General features: G+C 37.2%; 1 protein-coding gene across 1 annotated transcript in view; it reads right to left on the bottom strand.

The window, feature by feature from the left end:
* Positions 1-23,682, bottom strand: part of ST18 (ST18 C2H2C-type zinc finger transcription factor) — a gene marked incomplete at both ends in the record, with an annotated part of 166,817 nt that overhangs the window by 13,744 nt on the left and 129,391 nt on the right. Inside the window, 9 exon segments of the mRNA XM_080340195.1 lie at positions 695-757; positions 3,582-3,697; positions 9,818-10,063; positions 18,504-18,715; positions 21,610-21,655; positions 21,657-21,735; positions 21,737-21,758; positions 21,761-21,816; positions 23,199-23,303. Of these exon segments, the coding sequence (XP_080196321.1) occupies positions 695-757; positions 3,582-3,697; positions 9,818-10,063; positions 18,504-18,715; positions 21,610-21,655; positions 21,657-21,735; positions 21,737-21,758; positions 21,761-21,816; positions 23,199-23,303 (945 nt within the window).

Raw genomic sequence — 23,682 nt, 5'->3', positions numbered from 1 at the left:
AATGGGAAACAAGAGATGCTCAGATATTTCCTCCTGCCAGTGGAGGAGCAGCCAATATCAGGCTATAATTCTTAAATTACGGGAAAGATATACAGTCAGGACCAAAGGTTTCTAAGCCCCTGTAAAGCTTTACATGGGGAGGCAGTAGTACACGGAGTCCTTCCTTTATATTGCCTATGTGAAGGGCAGGTAGAGCATCTGGTCCACGTGCCTGGGAAAAGGCAGAAACTGCTTCCATCCTGCTTCCAACAGGAAAGTCAGGAAATTATTGTTTCAAATGCTAGGTTGACAGTAGACTATTATGAGGACAATATCCTCAAGTTATGTTAGCCAATCTATGAATTTCAAAGTAATTAATAGACATACCTGGAGAAACCACAGTACAATCTCATGAGCCAGAATCTGTACAGAGAGTGCTTGTCCCCTTAGGGAAACAGAAACTTTACGAAATGGCTTATCTACAGGTCTCTTCTAAGACATGATGCTACAGTAATAAGCATTTGCTCTTTAACTCCATCAGTCTGTTGAGCCCAGATCTCTACAAAACCAGGAAAACCAGCCACATTTCTATATTGATTTTTTTTTCTCCAAGATACTTTTGAACACTTATCAATGATAAATATAAAAATGTTGAGAGATTACAATAGCTAAAGGTAGCCCTACTTCCTGCTTTAGGCTTCCTGTTTTTTCTTACCTGCGGTGTGAGGCATAGTTTCCTGTTACATGACCGCTACCGTCACATCCTGGAGTTGGGCAGCTATGCAAAAAAGATGCAATGAGAAATTAGAGTGTGTATAACACACCACATAGCTCACCCTACCCTGCTGTGAATTACGTGATACACCTTAGGGCAATTACAGTCTTCATTATGCATCTCAACACTATCATGACACTACAGAAAACTAGCAAAAATTCTATGACATTTCTAGTTTTAATTGAAACAGGTGGAAAAAAGTTTTCCTCTTTCCACCAAATCTTATTTTTTAATCTAATAAGGTCAAAACTTTTTTTTTTTTTTTTTTTTTTTTTAGTCTATATAATGTGAAATCACCATGTTTTGTGTAGTCTTTTTGGCTATGACTTGGGTTCTTAAAGGACAGTTCCATTACTGATAACAAAAATTCTTAAATTTTAGGGATGAGGTTTCTGATCTGACCTACTGCTTAACACTGTCCAGAGAACAGTAATGGCTAAAATAATTCCCTCGACTTCTGACTAAAGTAAGGCACTCTCTTCAGAAACACATAAAATCTTTAATTGCTGAGATAAATGAGAAGTGAGGTGCTACAGATGCTTGCGGAACAGAAAGTATGTCAAACTAACAGAGCTGAAGTTCAGAATGAGCAGAAAAGTTTCCCAAGGTGTTTCTCAGCAGAACTGAGAGGTGATACAGAGGTGATGTACATTTAACACAACAAATAAGTCCCTGGAGAAGATGTTATAGCTTCTGTTTTTCTTCAGCCTCTTTTCAGTCCCAGCACTGAACTAATTTATCAAATTGGGATACAGTCCTCTGCAAAAGGGCGAAGATATCAAGAAATGTAATCGGGGGATGGAGGATGGGGGGAGAAGGAGCAGGTGAATTAAGTATACCTTTCTGCAGCATTTTACAACATTAACATCAAAACTGCAGAGTCACCTTGTGAAGGGTTGTGTCTTCTTTCACTGGGCTCATGGATAAGAGAGTAAAGCAGAAACTGTACAAAGACTTTTATCTGACACTCCATAGTAATGAATAAGGGGTACCTGAGATCCTTACCTGGCTATGTTCTCTGAGCTGGCAGAGACAGTGCTAGAAAGTTTTTAAAATCTCTAAAGAAGCCTTAGGAAGACATGAGCCTCATTTTCACAGCCCATTTCAACCTGGGCAATGCAGTTATGGGCAAGAGAATCAACATGGAAAAATAGAAAACATATGCTAGGATGTGGCATTTATAAATTAGTTCACTGCAATATGTTGGGAAATTTTTCTCTGCAAGTGCTTATGTCATTTTAAAAACTTCCTCATGATGGAGCCACCTGTATTGAATTGTTCTGTATAAGTCCTGAGCTCAATTGGATCACAGAAATGCAGTCTGATCCCTATATTACCTGTAGATTTTTCTGATAAATTAAAGCTATTTCTTATTCAATTTTCTGGACAGCTACATTTTAGATACTTGTTTCTACTCATTGTCTAAAAATAATGCAATAAAACCACTGTACGCTGTTCATTGTCCTAGTAAATACTCTGGGTATTATTACTTATTTTTTTCCAGGCATCTCAAAACAGGTCAATATCACAATGGAATAAATATTACAAAAGGAAAGCCACTAGTCTTCAGCAAATAAACTCTTGGTGATTTTTTATGCATTTGTTTTAGAAGGGACAAAACAAATCTGACCTGTAGCAATTTAGGTCATGAACTGCAACTGCAGATAAATTGTGGAGAGTAGACAACATGCAGACTGCATGGTACAAGCAGAAAGCATCACACTTTGCAGCAGCTTGCCTCAGGGAAGTGTAATTTCTAGAAACAGAGGTGGATCTAATTGATTCAGTGCCTCTGAGTTTGTGGAGCAGGACACAAGGTGACAGGATGCAGCTCATGTTTATAGGTGAGCCTACAGTGATACATTAGGGACTGTCATCACTAAGCAGTACAGAGCACACTTGTATAGAGAGACCTACCCTGGTCTGGGACAGGAAGAAAAGTGCACTAAATGATTGCAAACTCCTAGTTGACTACTGCAGTGGAAACATTCTATTGATATCAAAAATGTGTTGATGTGAATCCGAAAGGTTTTTAAAAAGAGCCTAGATGTGATTTTAAAAAGAGACCAGTGTTATGAGCTGATTGGGACAATTTTAATGAAAGGATTCTAAACTGAAACATGCTGTTGCATGCAGAAAGTTTTAACAGAATTATCCTGTTTTCTTTGCAGGTTTAGATAGTAAGGTTTCCAAACTTAAGATGGAGCAAGTGAATCTCTCTACTTGGGAAAAGAGTATTAGCCTGTCCTCCCAGAGTGTGTATTTCTGCATCCATTGGATTTTCAGCAGGACAGAATAACTCTGCTTTGAGGGAAGCAGATGAGTGACTTGAATATGGATTTCATACAGGTTGGAGCAGCTCCTGTCTTGTGATTTATCTTTTTATGAACTTTGAACATTTCCCTTTTGAGAAATCCTCAGCACTTCTCAGTCAACTCTCAACAGTGAATCTATAATGACGATTGTCCAAATAAAGTTTATTTAATTATGTAAGCATTAGAACAGCCAATCTGTAGCACACTACAAAACTACACATTTTGTAGAAGGAGCTGTTGCCCATTTGTTACCTGTGTATCTGAGGAATAGAGTCATACCTGGTGTGACATTAGTCTGTCCAAATCCTCGGGCCTACCTTGGTTTATTTCAGCTCCAGACCTCATGTCTATCCCATTGCATAGACATAACAAGGACCTAACTACCTTTAGTGAAGTGTCATGCAAATCTCACTGCTCAGCTCCTGCAAATCTACTCCAAGTCAGCACTCAGAACAATGGTATAGTCAGTCTTTAGCAGAGCAGGGGAAAATATGGCATTTTTTGTGACTCACGTGATGAGTTCCTTTTTGAGATCTCTTGAATGGAGCTTGGGTTTAGGACTTGGTATGGAGACTTCTCCTGGATACTTCTTTTCCTCCATGTTTTCTGGAGAACTTACTGGATCTTTCTGAAATATGAAATGAGAATGTGACAAAAGGTTTCACTCTTTATGACCCCCCATATATTCAACAAACAATTTGCTGTGGCAAGAAGGGAACCTCTTGGAAAATATTTTTTAAAAAGTCTTAAGAAACAATAGAGAGAGATGAAGAAAGTTTAGTACATCACAGTTTCAGGTTCTCATAGGTCGACTTTTAAAAACACGGTGAAAGAATTTCTGAAGGCAGATGCTGGTTTAAGCCATACATAGGGAAAAATGGAGTTTGATATATAAAATGGTGATAAAGGCCAAAGAAAAGACATGGGGAAAATAAAGGTAGTTGTTGAATCAAGCAAGACTTCAGCCATTATTTTTTTGTTTGTTTGTTTGTTTCTTTTGTGCAATTACATCACTGAGTTTTGTATACAGTTGAAGTGAGTACCATTGCACTGTGAATTACAGAATTGCCATAATAAATTTTTTTAAAAAGCCTATTTACATAAACATATGTAAATGCAAAGCTTTTTAGGTCTGTAGAACTGAATGACTTCTTATTCAAAAAGTAGATTCTTGTTAAAGTAAAAAACATAACAACAAAACTACATTGAAATTTTCTTAGTGACAGATTGCTAAGGGTAATTCTTGATTTCTACTGTTTGTAGATTAAAATCATCACTGCTACAGTGCTGTTTGGTGGATGATATGGGCCATAAGCATTCACTCCCTTGGGAAGGTATTTTTAAAATTTGGAGTCCTGAAAGGAAAATACATTTTTGTTTTCTGAAAAGTCTTCTTTGACCACTTCAAAATAGCTTTGTTTATACTGTTTTGAGAATTAATGCCTTCAATTTTTATTATTTTTACGAAAGATAAGTGCTTCGTTTCTGGAGGGATGCTCTGTGGATATTATATCATTCAAGAATTCTCCAAAGCCCATAGCATCAATTATCAAATTTCTATTAATCCCTTCTGGGGCTTCATATTGGTTTTGTGACTCTGTTCCAGTGCTCAGGTATCACCCAGAGATTACCCTCTGCAGGAGCAGATACTGCTGCCTATGTTTGAGAGGAGAATCTCCCAGCTCCTGTTAAACTCATGGGGCTGGTGCCATAGAAACTCTGGGCTTGTGCAGCTGACGAACATGCCAGGACAGAGAGGCAAGGATGTCTGCAGAGCTGTTAACACAGAGCGGAAGGCTGAGAAGAATCTGGACTGAAAATGGAGATTCTGCCTAACGGGACTTGTAAGCTCCGCGGGGGTGTTTCTTCTGATAAAGCTTCCATATGGTCTTCAATTCTGGCAGCTCATCTTTGCCTATTTGGAGACTGGATCCTCAATACGACTTCCTTCTGCTTTCTGCTACTGGCTACCTACTACCTACTGAAACTCACACTACACATACATATAGAAACCATGCCATATTATTGCTATATGAATTACTACTGATTTTTCAAACCACATTTGTGGCGTTAGTTTGTTTGGGAATAATCTAATCTGCTATAAATATAGAAAGCAAAAATATGTATATTCAGCTTTTCTAAGCACTCTTTCATAGTAATTATTAAGTAATTATTTTAAATTAAAAAACAAAAACCCAAACCAATGACAATGAAACCCCAAATGAACAAAAAAAAAATCCAAAACGAAACCAAAAATCAACCCTGATATATTTCAGGCTTTTAGAATTTAATTTCTAAAGGAAAATTTCAGATAAGGAGTAACAGATAAAATTAAAAAACAATGAAAGGTACTGTTAAAGTGCAAGTACAAAAACCATAAGTAGTTGAAAGTCCTCCAAACGTGGAAACTAAAGTGCTAAAAAACAGAAGTGAGAAAATGGATGTCAGCTTTGTTCCAGATTGAAGAAACCTCAAAAACTGTTTTCTAACATTGAGTTAAATCCTGGTTCCAGTGGCATATGGGAGTGTTTTGCCACTGCAATTGCAGAATGGGGATTTGAGTTCCTGACTCTGTCTACAAGTTCTAACCCGTCTTTCTCATATACATGTAAATGCAGGCTCATACAGGGATCCTCACCACTGTAAGTCACTGTAAAATCAAAAGCTCTCAAAAGAAGCAACAAAATAGTGACCATCTGTTGCCAGCTGGAGGGGTTCAGATGCCAAAATAACTTCAAAAACCACAGGTACAATGTTTTCCACTTAATGTAACAGAGGTTGAAGAAGGCTGGCTTATCAGCTTCCTCTCTAACAACTAACTTTGACAGGCTACATCTGTATCACCGAACTGATGACCATTGTTGTGTTTCTAAAAATTTAGTGCATGCCTTAGCTGGGCCCTAACTATGTATCAAGACCAGACACACATCAGCCTCTTCCACTTCTTGTCAAAGGTGCAACTGAGAGGAGCCTGGACCAGAGTGTGGTGGAAAGACCACTCTGGCACTCTACTGGGATCCTCAGCTGTGTGATGTACCTCAGGATGCACCCATGGCAAACAAGAATAGACATAACTGTTTGTGCTGCAGGGTATATTAATATTTTCCTATATATAGATATGTTCTTTATCTCAACTGAAAGATCTTTTGATGGTGATGGACCAGAGACTTGTGTGACTGTTCATCATGTCACTGTCTGAAACCCGCTGCACAGAGAAGACTGTGAATTATACATATAAAGGCTCAACAAAATTCCAGACATTGCACTTCACGGCTTCATTTAATGATGTTTTACTGAATCATTTAACAAAAACAAGAATGCAAGATGAAGGCTTACATGAGTAAATCTACAGGCATAACTATGACACTAGAGGGTTTAGAATGGAAGTGTTTTCATTTTCTATCTTTGAAATAATATATATTTTTTTCAAATTTTAACTGTAAATTTCCTGAAATTACTTATTAGGATTTGTAATGTTTTTAAACCAACAGCTATACACACACATACACAAACTTCTACAATTTCATAATAACTGCTCCTCTGGAAAAGAAAAATCTAATAAGGATTAAAGGACGTATGCTGTTCATTTCCTATTTAACATCCTTTAGTATATTTCCCAAGAATGAGGGAGACATACAGACATTTAAACAGGTGATTTCTTCAGCATTGTCTTAGCACCTTGTGGAACAGTTGGTATTATTCAAGCAGCATGAAATCTTCAGATGTGCAGAAGCTGCAAAAGGAAGATAGTTCAAAGGGAATGTAGGAAAAGAAATACCAAAATTCTGCCTTTCTAGGACCTTACATCAGTGCATGTGGCACAAAAGGGGTTGTGTCTGTCTGAAATGAGTAGATCAGATGTAAAGACCAAATGTTTTTCATCCTCCACGCTTACGACTGAGTGTACAGTATCGTGCCTTGGCTTATGTTCTTCTCCAGTGATTTAGCTTTAGAGGGAGAGCTAAGCACCCTTAGCACTTCCCACTTTTGATGATGATCATCATAGCTAGTCCAAACCTATGTATAATTTTTCCTTTTCTATTTGAATGGATTTATAATTAAATGCTATTAAAATTATGAAGAATTCCAGACTAAAAGAAAAATCAGAACCAGCCCAATGGGTCCAAACACTACTATTTTCTGCAAAGAGCATGTGTGCATTCATGCATGCACACTACAGAAAGCAAGCAAGCAATGAAACTCCATTAATGTACAGATGGAAGTTTATATTGATTTCAGCAAAGACCAGAACATAATGGTAACATGAATAACAGATAATAGCATCTGGCACTTTTAACATTTTTGAGCCCTGAAATCTTTGGAGAACTGACAGTTGAACTAACTGACAGCTCTAGTTATTTCTCGGCATTTTCCTTTTGGAGAGATGTTGAGCTTTTTCCAAATTCAGGTTTTGTTGTTGTTGTTTTTTGTTTTTTGTTTTTTGTTGTTTGTTTTTTTTTTTTTTACGGGGGCATCTGGACAGGCTATTTTGCTAAGAGAGAGAAAGACAATATTTTCTGGAAATTACCACAAAAATTAAGCAACTGTTGTGTGTATGAACCAGATAACAATGAATTAGACATAGATATAATCAGTCATTTTCCTTGCATGAGGATAACTGCCAGTCTTCGATTTGCAAAACTGAGCTTCTGGCCTTGAGAGCACTGGACATGTCAACGGTCCCTGGGATGGCAAAAGCTCACAGCAGAGATGTGGAGACAGATCCTCAGTTAGGGACAAACTGCACAGTGTCAAAGCACCAAGTGCAAGGGGTAAGAATGCCTGGGCATGGATCTTTATGTCCTGTAGGTAGTCTGCTGGTGCCTCCAGCTTCCTGTGCCAGTAAGGGACAGGTAAAGAGCCAGCCACCCATCACAGCCTTGGATGTGGAGGTGCTCCTGCCATGGCTCTTTTGCTGAGCTGAGGTAGCAGCAGAGAAGACGAGTGACAGGACAGGCCCCCTGGCAAGTTTGTGACACTGATTGATCTCCTGCAGCAAGGTGGGTCTCTCAAACCTGGGTGTACTTTCTCCTCATGCCACATGAATGGGGAAAAGCCTGAGCCCTCAGCCTACTGCCTTGTGCAAACCATCACTAAAACCTTGATAAAGGGGACATGCTCTCATTACTGAGGTAATGAGCACCACCAGCCCCACAGAGGGCTCTTCAAGACAACCAAGCTGTAAAGAAATGATCTTCTGTGGTGCAAGCTGTTTCAGTGGTCACATTATGACAGACAACTCGGTACTGACAGATATTTTTTTTCTTCATACAACTAAATTATCTTTTTGTTTGCAGGTGTTTTTGGAACTGGAGGCCTGGATCTCCTAACCTCAGCCCTAAATAGATTTAACACTGTCTATATCTTCTTGAAGTAACAATTTTGATATCTGAACAAAAGACAATTTTGTAATAAATATCATGTTCAAATGTTGTTATTTGATATATAAAACCAAATAGGGAGAAAAGGTATTAGAAGCCGCATGAAAACCCCAAATTGGGACATCTCTTAGCCTGCTTCAAAAAGCTATCACTTATACTTGTCTATGTTAATAACAAGATTCTGCCTAATTAGTCCTTAAAGGTGCTGGTGGTCCCTTCCTGATTTAAGAAAAATACAAGCAATCCGTATGCTGACAGTCAGACTCAAGAGAAACAAAACAAACAACAAACAAAACAAACAACAACAAACTCAGCTGCAAAATAGAATAAGAAAGACAATAGAAGACTATGCTGCCTTCTTGTAAAGATGAGATAAACAGACATGAAAGAGCAAAATAGAAACAAAACCAAAATCAAGACAATCATCAAGTTCAAAGTGGCAGTCTAGAAGATTAGCCATAAAAGTTGGAAAGTTATGAAATAAAAGTATTTGCTGAAATTTTAGTTGCTCATCTTTGTTCCTGCAACTGCATTTTCAAGTTTAGGTTTTTGTATTTCCTAAGACAATGTGAAAAGGGAAGACATCTCTATACTCTGTTTTTTTCTATGCTCTGTCCATATCAGATTAAAAATACCACAACTGGTGGAAATCATGTACGTATCCTCTTGTGTTACTTGTAATCAAAACCTCCAAGAACTTGTAACAATTTTCTATTTCTGAATTTGTACCCTCAGACTGTCTTCTGGACCACTGGAGCCACTAGTGAGATATAATACTCACTGCAGAAATTTACTGAAGTATGTTAAATGTTAAATTTAATTTAAATTTAAATGTTAAAAGTTTTCCACTGAAAGAATATTGCAGGGAATGTTCTAAGCATGTGTTTAAATGCTTAGACAATGAATTATCTAGAATTATAAAGTGTTGGTGTAGAAAATTATGTTTTGTTTCAGCATGAAATAAACTGCCTTGGTTTGTTTTTGTTTTGCTTATTTTGTTTGGTGTGTTGTTTTGTCTGTGTTTGTGGTTATCTTCCCCTCTCCCCTTCCTTTCCCCTGCCGCCCCAAGTGACCCCTATGTCTTTTGGGTATATGTGCAATAGGACTGAGCTATTAGGAATAAAATTTAGAAAGCACTCTCTAATGGTGGATACCATTACTAGACATTCACAAGTAGGCTTCAAGAGCAAGATTTTTTAAAATTAGTACAGTTTATGCCACATCTGAGAGAGCATTAAAGCCAGTTCAATGTTCACAAACCTCTACCTGTGGAAATTGATTCCTTTTAAATTGCGCTGGATTGGTCATCCCAAAGACCATTGTATGACCACTCATCCAAGGGAGTCACTCAGAAACTGAACAAATACCTCTTTTTCTTCTTCTTTTCTGCCATGGGATTTGCTGTAGTTGATGGGTGTATCCCAGCCTTCCTGTTCACAAAGAGCCTGGTAGAAGGCTGCATTTACCAGGATGCTGCTTGTTTTGAAAGGAGAAGAGGAAGGAGTGGGAAGTGCTGTGCTGGAAGAAGTGAGAGGCATAACTTTGTCTTGGCTTCGGTTCTTTTTCATGCTCAAATCCAGAGTGCCATTTTCATCCACTTCTATCTCAGCTCCCTGACATGCAACAGGAAACAGAGACATGTTTAGATATGGACATGGTGAGGCTGCAGCATAACCATGTGGTGCTTTTAAAGGATAAATATAAATGCACGCTTTTATTTAAATTTATCTGAATCTAAAACCAGCTTTTCGATTTATATCAGTTAATGTCCAACTCTTAGGCAGACTTAAGAGTAGCTTCGGTAATGGTATCCCTGCATCTCAGCTTAAACATAGTAAGTAGAATTTAAATAAGATGCCTCTAAATCATAACCTATACACCCTAAATCTAGTTTTATTTTAAAAAAGTTTAGCTTTAAATCTTCTTGATTTTTTTCACTCTTACAGAGAACTATGACCCCAATTCACAGTTAAAAGCATTAATGCATTGTTTAGGTCATCAACAGCATTACTAGTATACATCCTCCCTTCCCCCCACACCCCGGAAATATTACAACATCTGCATCATGGGAGAGAGGAGGAGGGGGGAAGAAATATGTCTAAAAGAATCACAGTAGGATAAATTTTCACTACAGTTTTGTACATCACCCAAGATAGCATATTGCCTTAGTCATAGTTTGACTAGGTGACAGAGGTCTACACTGACAGCATTAGACTGGGAACCACAGGAGGAACTTTAGGAGGTTCTCCCTGATGGAGACCTTCACTGTGAGTTAAAAAACCCTTTGCTACCTGGGCAAGTATAGCAAAGAGCAGCCTCTGATTGCAGTGGCGTGTGCAGTTTGGGGAGAGACCCAGCTTCTGTTTCCAGGCTGGGAGAAGCTCTCAAAGCAGCTCCTGCTCACAAGAAGGGGCAAGTGCTGCTCAGCTGTATAAGAAGGGAAGGAAAGCATACTGTTCTGCTTTACACTGTCCAACCACAGGAAAAGAGTACAAACTCCTCTTAGAATGATGATAAGCTCCTGAAAGTGCAACTTAATAATGGAAGCAATAAAAATTTCCCCTTCAGGCTTAGTATGCAACACTGCATATTGACATATTGTGTATAAAGGGATAAGTTTAAGACTAGCCAACAAGTTACGTAGGGGAAGAGGTGGAACAGGTGGCTTCTGGAGAAGCACTTGATAGTCTAGTTCTGTGTGTTGCCCTGAATGAGATGGAAAACATTCAAAGACTATAGAGATGATTAACAGTGTCATAGATCAACACATGTAGAATGCTGTAATTAACACTGCTCTGTGTCTTCTTGTTATTGTCATCACTACTATTTTTTATTTATGTGACTACAAAGCTCAAATACCACTTGGGAATTTTGGGCTAGATATGTTAGGTGTTATATAACTGTAGGAGACAGTTGTATAAACCCAGATTGAGACATCCCTAGTGAAAGCAAATCACCTAGGCTCTCTTTTGTAAAAGGAAATGAGACAGGTATGTCCAGGGGGGCAATTTTTTCCATCCTCCTTAGACCTCTTGGGAAGAGATGAGTCACTGACAGAAAGAGTCCCATTCTCTTTCTTCCCATTAACTATTGGTCAATCATTTAATGAATAAAGGTAGGGCAATGAAACTTCTCCTTGCTTGAGGACCTTAAAAGTAGATGTGATAAAACAAGACATTCTTCCTTTGTGCTGAAAGTGTGACATGGCCACCATGGTTGAACTGAAGGCACAAAGCTTCCTTCATGCAGCCTTGTCTTATACCACTGCCAGTGGTCACTCTTTTAAAGGTAAAATCTGCCTGATAAAGTATTTTTAATCAGAAGGAAAATGTTGGTAGAAGATGAAAATTTAGAGCTCAATGATCTCACTGAGGTATCCTGATGCCATTTTGTATCCATGTGCCTAAGACAGATGCCCACCTAGACTGAAGCACAAACAAGCCATCTGCTTGCCCCTGGTTCAGAAACTCAGGCACTTCTTATGTTTGCTTTTTTCCTGCATAGCAAAGTTCACATTTTCAATCATACAGCTTAAAGAGAGAGATGTTTTATTATATTTATGGGAAGTAAATACACTTCTAATATGTTCATACTAAGACGCTTTGGTTATATCTTTCTACCCCTTTTTAGTAAATAGTTTAATCTCCTGTGATAGTTTTAAGCCCTGAATTTGACAGTGCAGCTTATCCTGGATAATAACTTAGTAACCACAACATCTTATGCCATCTGTATAATATCAAATACATTTTTATACCAGCATTAATAAACCTTAGTTACAAAAATCCAAGATATTAACTATATCAGTGCCAAGCACACACTCCAGGATCTGACAATATAGCTCTGCCATGATCGCCTCACTATTTTTTGGCTTCATAGTTGATATGTAACTATAGCAATGAAACAGAGCTACAGTAATCAAGTTTAATGACCAATGTAAAGTAAAATGCTAAATATTGTAGTTGCTGACATTTTTCATAATAAAAAAACTTGGGTTAAGTCTGCACAACCAACATTCACATAAAATTCCAGACCTCTGTGACAGATGGCTTAGGAAAGGAAGCCATGTGACTGGGCTGCAGTAGTTTTATAGTGCAAAACCCATAAATAGTGCAGATTCTCTGTCACTGACACAATATCAACTACTCAGAAGGCAACAGCAATAACAAAAAGGACCAAAACAAATCAAAGTCCACTCCTCGATGAAACTGGATATGGAAAAATATCAGGAAATTTATTGTCTTTGAGAAACAAATACCATTAGCTGCAACAAGCAGCTCTGGCTGATAAACAGAACATTTACTAATGTGGATATTTAAAGGTTCCTCAGCACTTTCCTGAAATTCACACAGAAGTTAGGTTGTCCAACATGTACCTAATTCTGATCAGGAAAGGCTGGGTTGTATGCTTGTGAAGTAGTGTACAGATGGGGTTTAAGTGAGCTCGCAGATGCACACAACAATTAAATATAGTCATGGAAAAATATCCCCTCTTGCCCATCACAGGATGGATCACACGTTTACAGCATGGCTTTTTATTCAGATGGTATAAAAGAGCTATCACTTTGCTGCCTTCAGAGCAAACTCCAAATGGCAGAGCAAAAAGAGAGGGTAGTCAGAGATATTGCTCCAGTTTTCATTCCTACTCTCATCCCACCCTCCTCTCAATATGTCTCCTTTGCTTGTTTTACCATGTTTAATTTTACATTAATTTTAAAATGGAATTAAAAAGACAAAAATGGCAAATGGCAAAAAAAATGCTAGAGCAGAGCTATGACATGCTGACAGAAAATGGCACTTATTGTGCTTAGCTCAAACGTGTAGAGGCTGTGTTCTCAGTGGAGGCAAGATCTTATTACTGCCAACTCTAGCGCCTGTGTGAACAGGCCTATATTTATCCATTTATCATGACATATTTTAAATATAGCTACCAAAACAATATAAACTGTTCTGATTCTTCCTTGTAAATGTAAGCAAAATAAGTTTGCAAATGTATCTTGTTATTTTCCTAACTTATATGAGTTTGCAGTCTTTGGATCCTGATTTTAGTCTTATTTACATTTGCATTTACACTGGTGTAAACTGTGAAAAAAATCCACTGAAGCAATGAAAAAAAATCAATGAGGGTGAGAGAATACACATGGTAATTAAATTCAGGTTACTCTTGTCTGCTTCCACATCAGCGACAGTGGATTCAACCCCACAGGTTTTACAAGCAGCTGGAAAAAGAAATCCAGAATTAGGAAAAAAAAAAATAAAAGAGAGAAAAATGACTGAAGCATATTTTCTTTATTCCAGTATCTATTCAGTGAAAAGTTAAGGTACAAGTAGTACTCTGCTATGAATATCTACCTAAAATCAAGACTAATATAAATCTGTAAATAAAAACCAGTCTCTATCCTCTTCAAGTGCTTTGCACTTTAAAGTAAAGCTTTTTCAGCCTCCTTTATTTTATGACATAAATATTACAGAATATTTTCTAGTACATTATTAAGTCTTGTCCTTAAAACTGAGTTACATCAGCTAGGACAATAAAGGATGTTGTTTTTTGTGACAAATTACTCCTGTATTTTTTCATATGCTTTTGGACCATCTGATCTCTCACAACATTTAATACTCTACAGTGTGTCTCCAGTCATGATTACAAGTTAAGCTTTATCTCATGGCTGGATCAGAAAGAGTGAATTATTGTGTCTGTATGAATCTTATTTCAAACATGTGACCTTAGAGAGATTGTATCATTATATATAAGGGATTTTGTGTATTCTTTGGCTGGCATCAGCCATACAATTTAATACTAAGTCCAAAGAAACATTATCAATGATTTTGTATTACCACTACCAGTTCAGTCTGGTTTGGAAAGCTCAAAAGAACTCCTCAGTTCTGGTATTGGGAGTAACTCTGAAACTACTACCTTGCCATGTATAGGAATACTATTCTAAATGCAACTCCATCCAAAAAAGCACAATCTTTTCTCTTCCCAGCCAATAAAAGTACACACACCTGGTCCTCAGTTCTTCAGGCTTAAATTTAAGCAACTGAGTTCTTCTGCAGCAAATTAAAAGACTAATCTGGGTCAAAATAAGAAAACTTGTAACTGCCCAGCAACATCTGTGACAAAACCGAAGTCACAATTTCATCCCAGACCAATTCAAAAATTAAAAAAAAGCTAGCCAAGAATGTACTCAAGGAGCAATATGCACAGCAGTATAACTGGATGTTACCTAGTGATATTCTTGGCCAATTTTTCATCCTGTATTTAGGTTTTACTGTATTTGTAGTAAAGGATTGCCTGACAAACGTGCTGAGTTCTAACTACATTGTAAAAATAATAGATGTAATTATCAACATCATCAATATTCAAGAATGGAAACATGACGTATTTTTGTTCAAAACCAGAATTTGAACTTTAAACATTTTTAGCAAATGTCATTTTTTGTTTTCTTTCAAGTCATAGTGCACATATGCCATTTTGTCTAAACAGGTGGGAAAAACACCAAAACAGTCAACAAAATACTTGGCAAGCAGTGGTGATGAAGATACAGATAAACTGTATTGCTTGCAGATACCTCTGTGATATGTGAATGTGGTGAGAGCTGTTAATAGGGAAGATCTCTGGATGTTGTGATGATGTAGACTTTTACACTGTGCTAGAAACTGCAGGCTAAGCCTTTGAGGGGACTCCTGTTGACTTCAATGGGAACTGATGGAAGCTACATAAACTGCAAATCAAATTCAACCAGGAGACTGATTTGGGGTACTGACCTCACAAGAATTGGCTGATCAGGATTGTATTCAGAGGAACAGTTTACTACAGTCCCAGGTGGATTCTGAATGGCTCAGGTAATGTAACATTGATGTGTTATTAATTATTTTGAAAATGGCATCATCAAGGTATCTGATGATCTTAGTGCTTAATGTGCAGCTGATAGATAATTCATAGAGAAAGCTTAGAATCCATTTTACTGCCAATTTCAGAATAATTTTTTTTCTTCAAATTACTTCATTTATAAGTCAATTGTTTTAATATTCAGGTATTTGGCAGATCACCTTTGTACATTAGATCTCTTTGGAAGTTTTGCTCACCAATGGATTACACACTGACTGTAATCTTATTTTTCTACCTTTACTACTCTTCACTTTCTTTTTTTTCTTTTTTTTTTTTGGCTTATCCTCTCCTTTTTGACTTCTATGTAAAGATTGTAAGATATATTTGAAAATCCATTAAATTAATGAAATTCTGAACTGTGCTGTAAAAATGACTTTTTCATTTAAGTGTTATCTATGTTTACACACAAATGGTCAACATTCAGGGTAAAATATACAACTCCTACTTAAAAAGAACAGCACTCTGGAGGTCAAGATAAAAAATTTGAGGTACCGAAAGATAAACAAGATTACTTCAATAATACACTTGTGCTAAAAAGTGTTTTGGTGTTTTCCCCACCCATTTAAGCCAGGTGATGCATGCCTTGTGTGAACAGAAAAAATGGCACTGGCTTGAAATGTTTAGAGTTCTGTTTGTAAAACTTAGAAGCACAATATTTTTACAGTTCTGACAATTGTATAACATTCAGAGATTTCCTGCAAGTCCAGGAAATCTGCTGTAGTCACACATGTCCTTGCTCTGCCACCACACTGCCTCCCACCTGCAAAGTGTCATGGGAGGTTGCCTGATGCCCATCTAAGAGCAAACATCTTTACAAGTCAGGAGCTTTGATCTGCTAAAGTGTGGAGGATGCTAATCAGGTGTTCCTAGGTGAAGGAATGAAGGAAGGTGACAAGGGGCAAGGCTGAGAGTACGATACTATGGGGCTCTGAACACAGCCACCCCACATACGTATTTTCAGACCTGATGAATGTGTCAGCCATCAAGAGCAGAAAAAGGAAATAATTAACTTCATAGTCATCTGTTGATGCTACATTATTTGAGTCCAAAGGCTGATAAAGTCTCAAAAGAAGTATTTTATCATCTAAAAATTTGTAAAATAATCTAACAGTTAAACATTTACCTTTGTGGCCAATATCAGCCACAAAACAATTCAGAAACATTGATAAATAGTAGCGCCTTTGAAAATAGCCTTATTTTTAGCTTCATAGTTTAAAATAAGAAAACATGTTTATTGAAGTGAGTCTGTTGATTTATTTCCACATTTTTTTTGTTTGAATTCTCTAGGATAAAAGTAATAAATAGCCCAAACCAAAGGAAAATGGGTTTTTTTTTGTGATTTTGGCCACCAAATCTGTTTGGGGCTTACTTGTCTGTGTTCTGGCCAGAAGCTAATTTTGATTCTTCTGTCAGATGTTTTGTAGCCGTATGCCCTCCAGAAAGTCTGGCAAAAGTGGAGGCAGGCAGATAGCAAGGTATGCAGGTGATTTTCTTTTAGACTGGATTCCTGGCTGTGAAGAAGAAGTCAGCTACGTGCCCCAAGTGTCCCTTCATATCATTACTATTATGTTCATTTCCATTCAAACCTTCCCTATGATTTGGCAACTGTGAAGCAGGTATGGAGGAGAAAATCTTTGGGTTATGCCTGGTCCCTTTACTGCTCTTCTCTGGCAAGAAAGGTCTATTGCTGAGGTCAGCCAAAGGCTGCGGCAGCAATTAAATCCAGCCATTGGAATCAGTTTCCATTTCCCTGTTAGAAGTCTCTGTTGAAGACTGGTGGAGCAGCTTTTTGCAGCAGATACCAGGCATGGATCTGTCTTCTGGGAAAGGTTCTGTGAGCAATATTTGGGGAAAATAATGCCTGAGTTGCAGAAGATGCATGCTCACACACATTCTAAAGAATCTGCCTCGTGGCATCTCCCTACATTGGCTTCAAGATTCAAGACTCCACAAGCAGAAATCAAAGGCAGCAAAGTAGGAGATAGCACTCTGCAAAGCCTCAAGGCTTGGAATATGTATTAAAGCATTGCTCTGGTGATAAAATTGGTGATTCCACACAGAGAATAATTGGTAGCATTTAGGCCATGGTCAATGAAGGCTCAACCAAATTGTAGACCAACAGATGTGGAAGCCACCTCCAGCCAGTCTGATAGAGCAACACAGACATGCAGAGAAATAGGTCATCTGTCTTTTGGAGCATACATCATGACTTAGAGTCTTACAGCAGAAACAGACCCGCTACTTTGTGTTTTGATAAATATACCTCTTTTCACTCCCCAATGATTTCTTCTCAAGTTCTTGTAATGGCATCCTCTCATCTACATAGAGCTTTCAAAAGTTTCATCGCAGTGGAGCATGTGTGACTTTAATACAAATAATAAACAACAGTGCTCACACAACCATGGTCATTAGAAAAGAATCTTATCTATTTTCATCAGTAGTATAATTCTATGTAATGGCACAGAAAATAAGGCTCATAGTTCACGCAGTTCCATTTGTAAATCATAAAGATCTGTGAGGAAATGCAGAGCAGAAACCAAAACATGAAAGCCACACAAGCATCTACGATATTAGGCAGCTTTCCATTATGACAGACTTGCCCAAATTATGTCTCTCCAAACACTGTGGGCCTGATTCTCCTCTCTTGCCAGCAGAAAGTAGAATTTTACCAAAGTCAGTTGTTTTTTCCCCTCCCTGCACATTGTCAAACTGTCATGAGCTCCAAACACAACAGACTCAATAGGTGTAGTTCTGTTCCATTGCTACCAAAATATCACCTTGATTAATCACATGATTTTTTTAATCAGCCTCCGAAACAATCACTTATGGCAGGTTTCAGAGGGAAGAAAATTCCCTTTTCAAACAGATCTCGCTAATTATCCGCCACAGATTTTTGCTGGATTTCAAATATCCACCTTTTTCCTCCCACAATACTCCCCCCTTGTATTTAGGGCTCAATTATGAAAAGAGTAACAACATAATTCCCGCTATTTATTTATTTTTATCAGAACCGGTCACTACATTACTGAATTTTCTCTGTCTCTCTTCAAAAGAGCATGCAAACAGAAGCCTCCTTTTTGGGGATTTAATGCAGTCACTAACATGAAAGACAGTTTATTCGCACAGTTCAGTAGCTAGCACGCCCTCCAGGTTCTTGGACTACCCTACCTTGGCAGACAGACTCTGTGGTTTGCTGGAGAGGATCTCTGCTGCTTCCCTGCAGCGGGTGGAAAGGTTCAGGATAGCAGCAGCTGCTGCTATGTGGGTGTCTTCACTACATTGACCGTAGCTATAAGAGTTGGCATGGCAAGGGCTCTGTGTGTGGGCGCTAGCACTAGGCAGTCGATTAGAAAATTTCACTGGATTTGAAAAATGCTTTGCTGTTGAAGAGAGATTTGATTAGCAATGGCACGTACGAGATTTTTTTCCCATTAAATAGTTTTCTTTCTCAGGCTACATTTTCATACATTAAAATATTCAAAGAATACATTTAAAACAATTCATTTCCTATTGGCAGTAAGGGTGTGCTGTAAAAATGGCTTCAGAAACATGTTAATTTATTTTTTACCTGACAAATACACATCATTCAACAAAGCATCTGAGGCTTTTACTCAGATTTTACTCATTCTTTACTCAGGCATTAAAAGCAATGATGTCCAAGGAAAGACTGAACAAGTGTTAGTGTGTTATTCATCTGGACGTGACAACAATTTTTTTAATTTAATTGTAAATGTATCTTTAAAGAGGCTTCCTCTTGGAACTCTATTGTTTAAAAAAACAACAGCTACTTGTCCAGTCTTAGCTAAAACAACACTGCTTACCCTGTCTAAATGAATAAATCTGTCTTATATTGGTTATAATTTGGAATAATACACAAGTACAAAGAATTCAGTTGAGAAAGAAAAATTAACAGGTGAACAGAAAGCACTTTCACAGACAAAAGTGGTGTGTGTGGTTCTTCATTTTCTGCTCCATCAGCAGCACTTACTCTAAAACAGTTAGAAAGAAATCTCTGCTCTGGGTTTTGGAGCCTGAGATGTCATTAACTGTTGCAGGCAAAACACAACACCATGATTTCAGCTCTTAGGAAGCAATAATCACCTCTTTTGTCTGTAGCTCTCACAGTGTCCCACAAAGATAAACTAAGCAAAATCCAATTTCTCAGTCTACACCCAGATACACCAAGAACATTTCTGTGTATGGCCATCTGCTCACTCCATAAAGATCTGAGCCCCAAGGCTCTGGATCTCTTTGGATGTAGAGCTTTGGCTGAGTGCATTTTGATACTAAGAACTACACAAGACATTGAAGAACTCTTTCCTCATCTTCCTCAAACTTGGGATGCCTGAAGAGCAATGCTTGTTTGTGTGCGCTGACTGTAGCTGAATGCCATATTCAGTTTTTCTAAGTACTGGAGGCATCTCAGTAGAACAATACATAAAAGCCTCATGATTAATTTCTGCCTTTCTCCAGTGTAAATGAAAAAGGCTTTATTTACCCTGCTGTAAAACTGTAGCACAAGCAAGAGGGTCTACAATTTTAGCAGTTACTACAGCTAACTTCAAAGTATATTTAAAGACAAAAAAGGGCATCTTCCATTATCAACCTTAAAACATTAAAAAAAAAAAAAAAAGGAGACTATGAAGGGTGTGTGTTTTGTTAACAAATCAAGTTTGTAAGTGCAGAATCCACAGAGGGCTAATGATGAGCTTTTGGCAAGCTACATATTTACATAGAATGCTGAACCAATCACTACATCATCAGCTTCTTATTGCCAACTTTTATATATTTGCATAGTTAAAGCACTCACCTGCTCTTTACTTTCACCTTTCCATTAAAATAATAGCTGCATACTGCAATCTTTGCAAGAACAACAAGCTGTAAACTTCAGCCCTGATATACATTATACATAAATTGCATATGTATGGATTTGCATTTGTATAAAAACATTTCAATCATTCTTTCCTTGAAATGAACCTGTGAAATAGACATACATCTGTGCAAAGAGACAGCTAATAGGGAATATTCAATTTTACAAACAAAATTGGAAAATCTGCCACCCAAGAAGCTGGCAATGAACATATTTGCTTTTATTTGAACAAATCTATTTTCCAGGCCAGATAAATATCTGCTATTCATTTGCAATTTTAAATAGGGTATTTATATATATACACAAACACATAGATACCTACAAACATAGATATATATGTGTGTGTGTGTGTGTGCTCAGACACACACAAAACCAAATATCTAAATATATAAATTTTATAAATATATAAAACATGTATCATATAGTATCAGAAATCTATTATATCACATTTTATTAGTATATATACACATATAACTTTTTCTGCTTCTCTCTTCACCTTACTATAAATATTGTCCTTTGTTGGGATAAATGTGATGCAATTTATTTTCATTTTGTTTTTCCTTTACTATTTTTTTTTTGTCATGAACAAAAGAAAAAACAAATAAATAATCTTTTGTCAGATTATTTTTGATCTGTTTTCTTCTAAACCAAATATGGTGTAATGAAACCCTTCTTCCTGCTGAAGTTTCCCATGCAAGTTACGAAGAACATCTGCAGCATTTGCACTGTGGTATCTCTTTTGTAAGGAGTAGCACCCCAGCAAATCCACAAGTGATGCAAGCAGAGGAATCTTGATAACAATTTATTGCTTTGGATATGTCTGCACTACAAATAGATGTAGTACAGAAATATGAGATACTGAAATAAATTCAATCCAGGCCTGAAGTAAAGCAGCCAACACACTTGGTCATCTACCTGTACTGATGCATCTAAAAGGTATCTGAAATGCCTTTTAAAAACCAACTTGGATTTCTCTGTGCTACAATTCATATTTATTACATGTTCTGCAGACACACTCCATGGGACTTCTCATGGCAGCATCTTATCACATAAGGATATCACTGTTTAGCCAAGGATGAAAGTAATAGATAAGACATAAACAATCCCTTTTCACTCCTCTTGTCCCCTGGTAGTTACTTTTTCTTAAAAAACAAAAACAAAAAACAAAAAAACAACCAACTAAACAAGTAAACCTTACAGTGATGATATATAACGTTCTAGTATACTATTTTTAGCCAACTAGTGATTATGTTTAGCATCCTGGCCACAAGTGTTTTAAAATGCTTCCTACAGAGACTTTTTTTTTAATTTTAGAAACTTGAAAGCAGAACAGGGATAAAGAAAAAAAAAATCAGTCATTGACATTTTTCACATTTTCCAAGACATATCAAATGTGCAACTTACATGTCAATGAACTGGGTGTTTTTCGTCCATTGTCACAGGTTCTGTTAAGTGCGTTTGCCAAAAACTTGTGCATCAAAGCTGGCATAATCAAATGGTACTTTCCCAAACTTCTCCTGTTCTTTTCCAGGGTGGCTCTGAAGAGGTTACTGCTGTGAAGTTCTGTAATCATACTGAGATACTGTCAGGGCTGCTTTTGCTAAATTTGTCCTGAAGAGAGAAGGAAAAGAATGAATGAGAAAGACAATATATTTAAATAACATTTTCTTCAAAAATAGGATACAGTTGCATATCAGTATCAGAAAGTGTGCTGCTATCATATGTAAAACTTACCAGTAGGTGTATACAAGAAATAGATAAGATAAATATGGTGGCTGACTTAATAGTCAAAGGGTACTTTGACTTCACACAAGTTCAAAGCTGAGGACATCAAAAAAGTCTAGTATTCTCTAGTAACAGTGTGGGCTATTTACAAGAAAGATACTGATTTACTTCTAGATTACCACTGCAGCATGCTGTTTCCCTTATTTCTAAAAGTTGTCTGGATTTTTGCTTGTCAAAGGATTTGTAGTTTTATTGTTCTCACTTTACTATGAATGACAGTGGTATAAATATAATATAAGATGATCCAAAATAATTGCCTCTGTTATTTGGGAGGAATGAATGATTTATGATGTGTTATTCCATTTAGTTATTGTTCAGTAACTACTTGTCTTTAGTAATTTCCTAAGGACTTTTCATATGTAGAGTTAAGGCACGTGCAGTTGGAAGACACATGGACATAATATTCTGTAATGGCTCTGAAGGAACCATTAAACTGATCGTGTCAATAATCCACAAACTAAAGTGGCCCCAAATAGACCTGAATATAATAGGTCGTAATGACCATGGTGCCAATGATGTGCAAATTATGCATGTCTGTAGGGTCCATACATATCTCAAACAAAATACAAATGCAAATAAAAAATGTTTCCCCTTTTTGATGCCTTTATATAAATGAGAAATTAAACTAATTAAACCAATAAAATAAAGAAACTCAGAATATGAATTTTTCTATGGTGGGGAAACAGAATGAGCAGAGTTCTCAACCCTTTCATATAATATATTACTTGATCACTGGAAGATTCCTCTGAAATGAATCAGAAAATAAAGGAGGACTGAACTGCTAAAAGTGCAATAACGTTAAAGAGATCTTGAATCAAGCTTCAGTGGCCAAAATATCGTAACAAAAGAAAAGTTTTTGAAAATTGTTTAAAGCATTTCAGCAAGATCAGAGAGATGGTTTACAGGAGAAAGACATTTGAGAACCATTGATTAAGCTATTTGTGTTGAAGTAAGATTTAGTAGAATATATTTGATTGCTTTTTAAAAAATGAGTCTGTTGCCTTTAACATCAGCCACATGCACAAGAACCAGCAGAAAGCTGCTTGTTAATTTTGTGATACAGTCAAGTTATTTAGCTTTGCAGAGGTTTGTCTCAGAAAACTGAGTTATCCCGTAGCTAAAATCTGAAATAAGGGAAAGACCTGAGGACTGATTAATATAGTTAGTGCAGAAATACTTTGGAAAGACCAGTTTGTGAGGGCTCCTACCTGTGAGTCTGATCATGGCACTGCCCAGCTTTTGGAGACTCGAGCTGGTTCTTTTCCTGGGACATGGCCAACTTTTCAGCTGCAGCAATTGGACAACCAGAAAGGCTGTTTAAAAACAAGGTGACGAAAAGAAATGAAAAGGAACAAGAAGAAAAAAAAGAAAAGAAAAAAAACATTAAAATGAAATCATAAGCAAGGGAAATGTGTGCTCTGGAACCCAAAGACTTTGAACTTTCCTGGGGCCCTGTGCATCTATGGGAGCTGCTGCTATTATAGCACAGATATGGCTGGTTTTCAACCCATAATACAAAACTGTGAAATCCATGTATTGGAGGTGATATATCTGGAAACTGAATCATGTAGGAGTTTTCCACAATTCTGCTTTGATGTTTTGTGGCTGGCAAGACACTAGAAAATTTTTTGACAAATGACATTTACTTTGTCAGCTAAACCATGCATATAAGCCTCATACTGATTAAAAGGA

This window comes from Nesoenas mayeri (assembly GCF_963082525.1).
Source record: "Nesoenas mayeri genome assembly, chromosome: 2".
NCBI classification, from domain to species: Eukaryota; Metazoa; Chordata; class Aves; order Columbiformes; family Columbidae; genus Nesoenas; species Nesoenas mayeri.
Note: the sequence above shows the minus strand (reverse complement) of the source record. Positions and strands in the feature narration are given on the sequence as shown.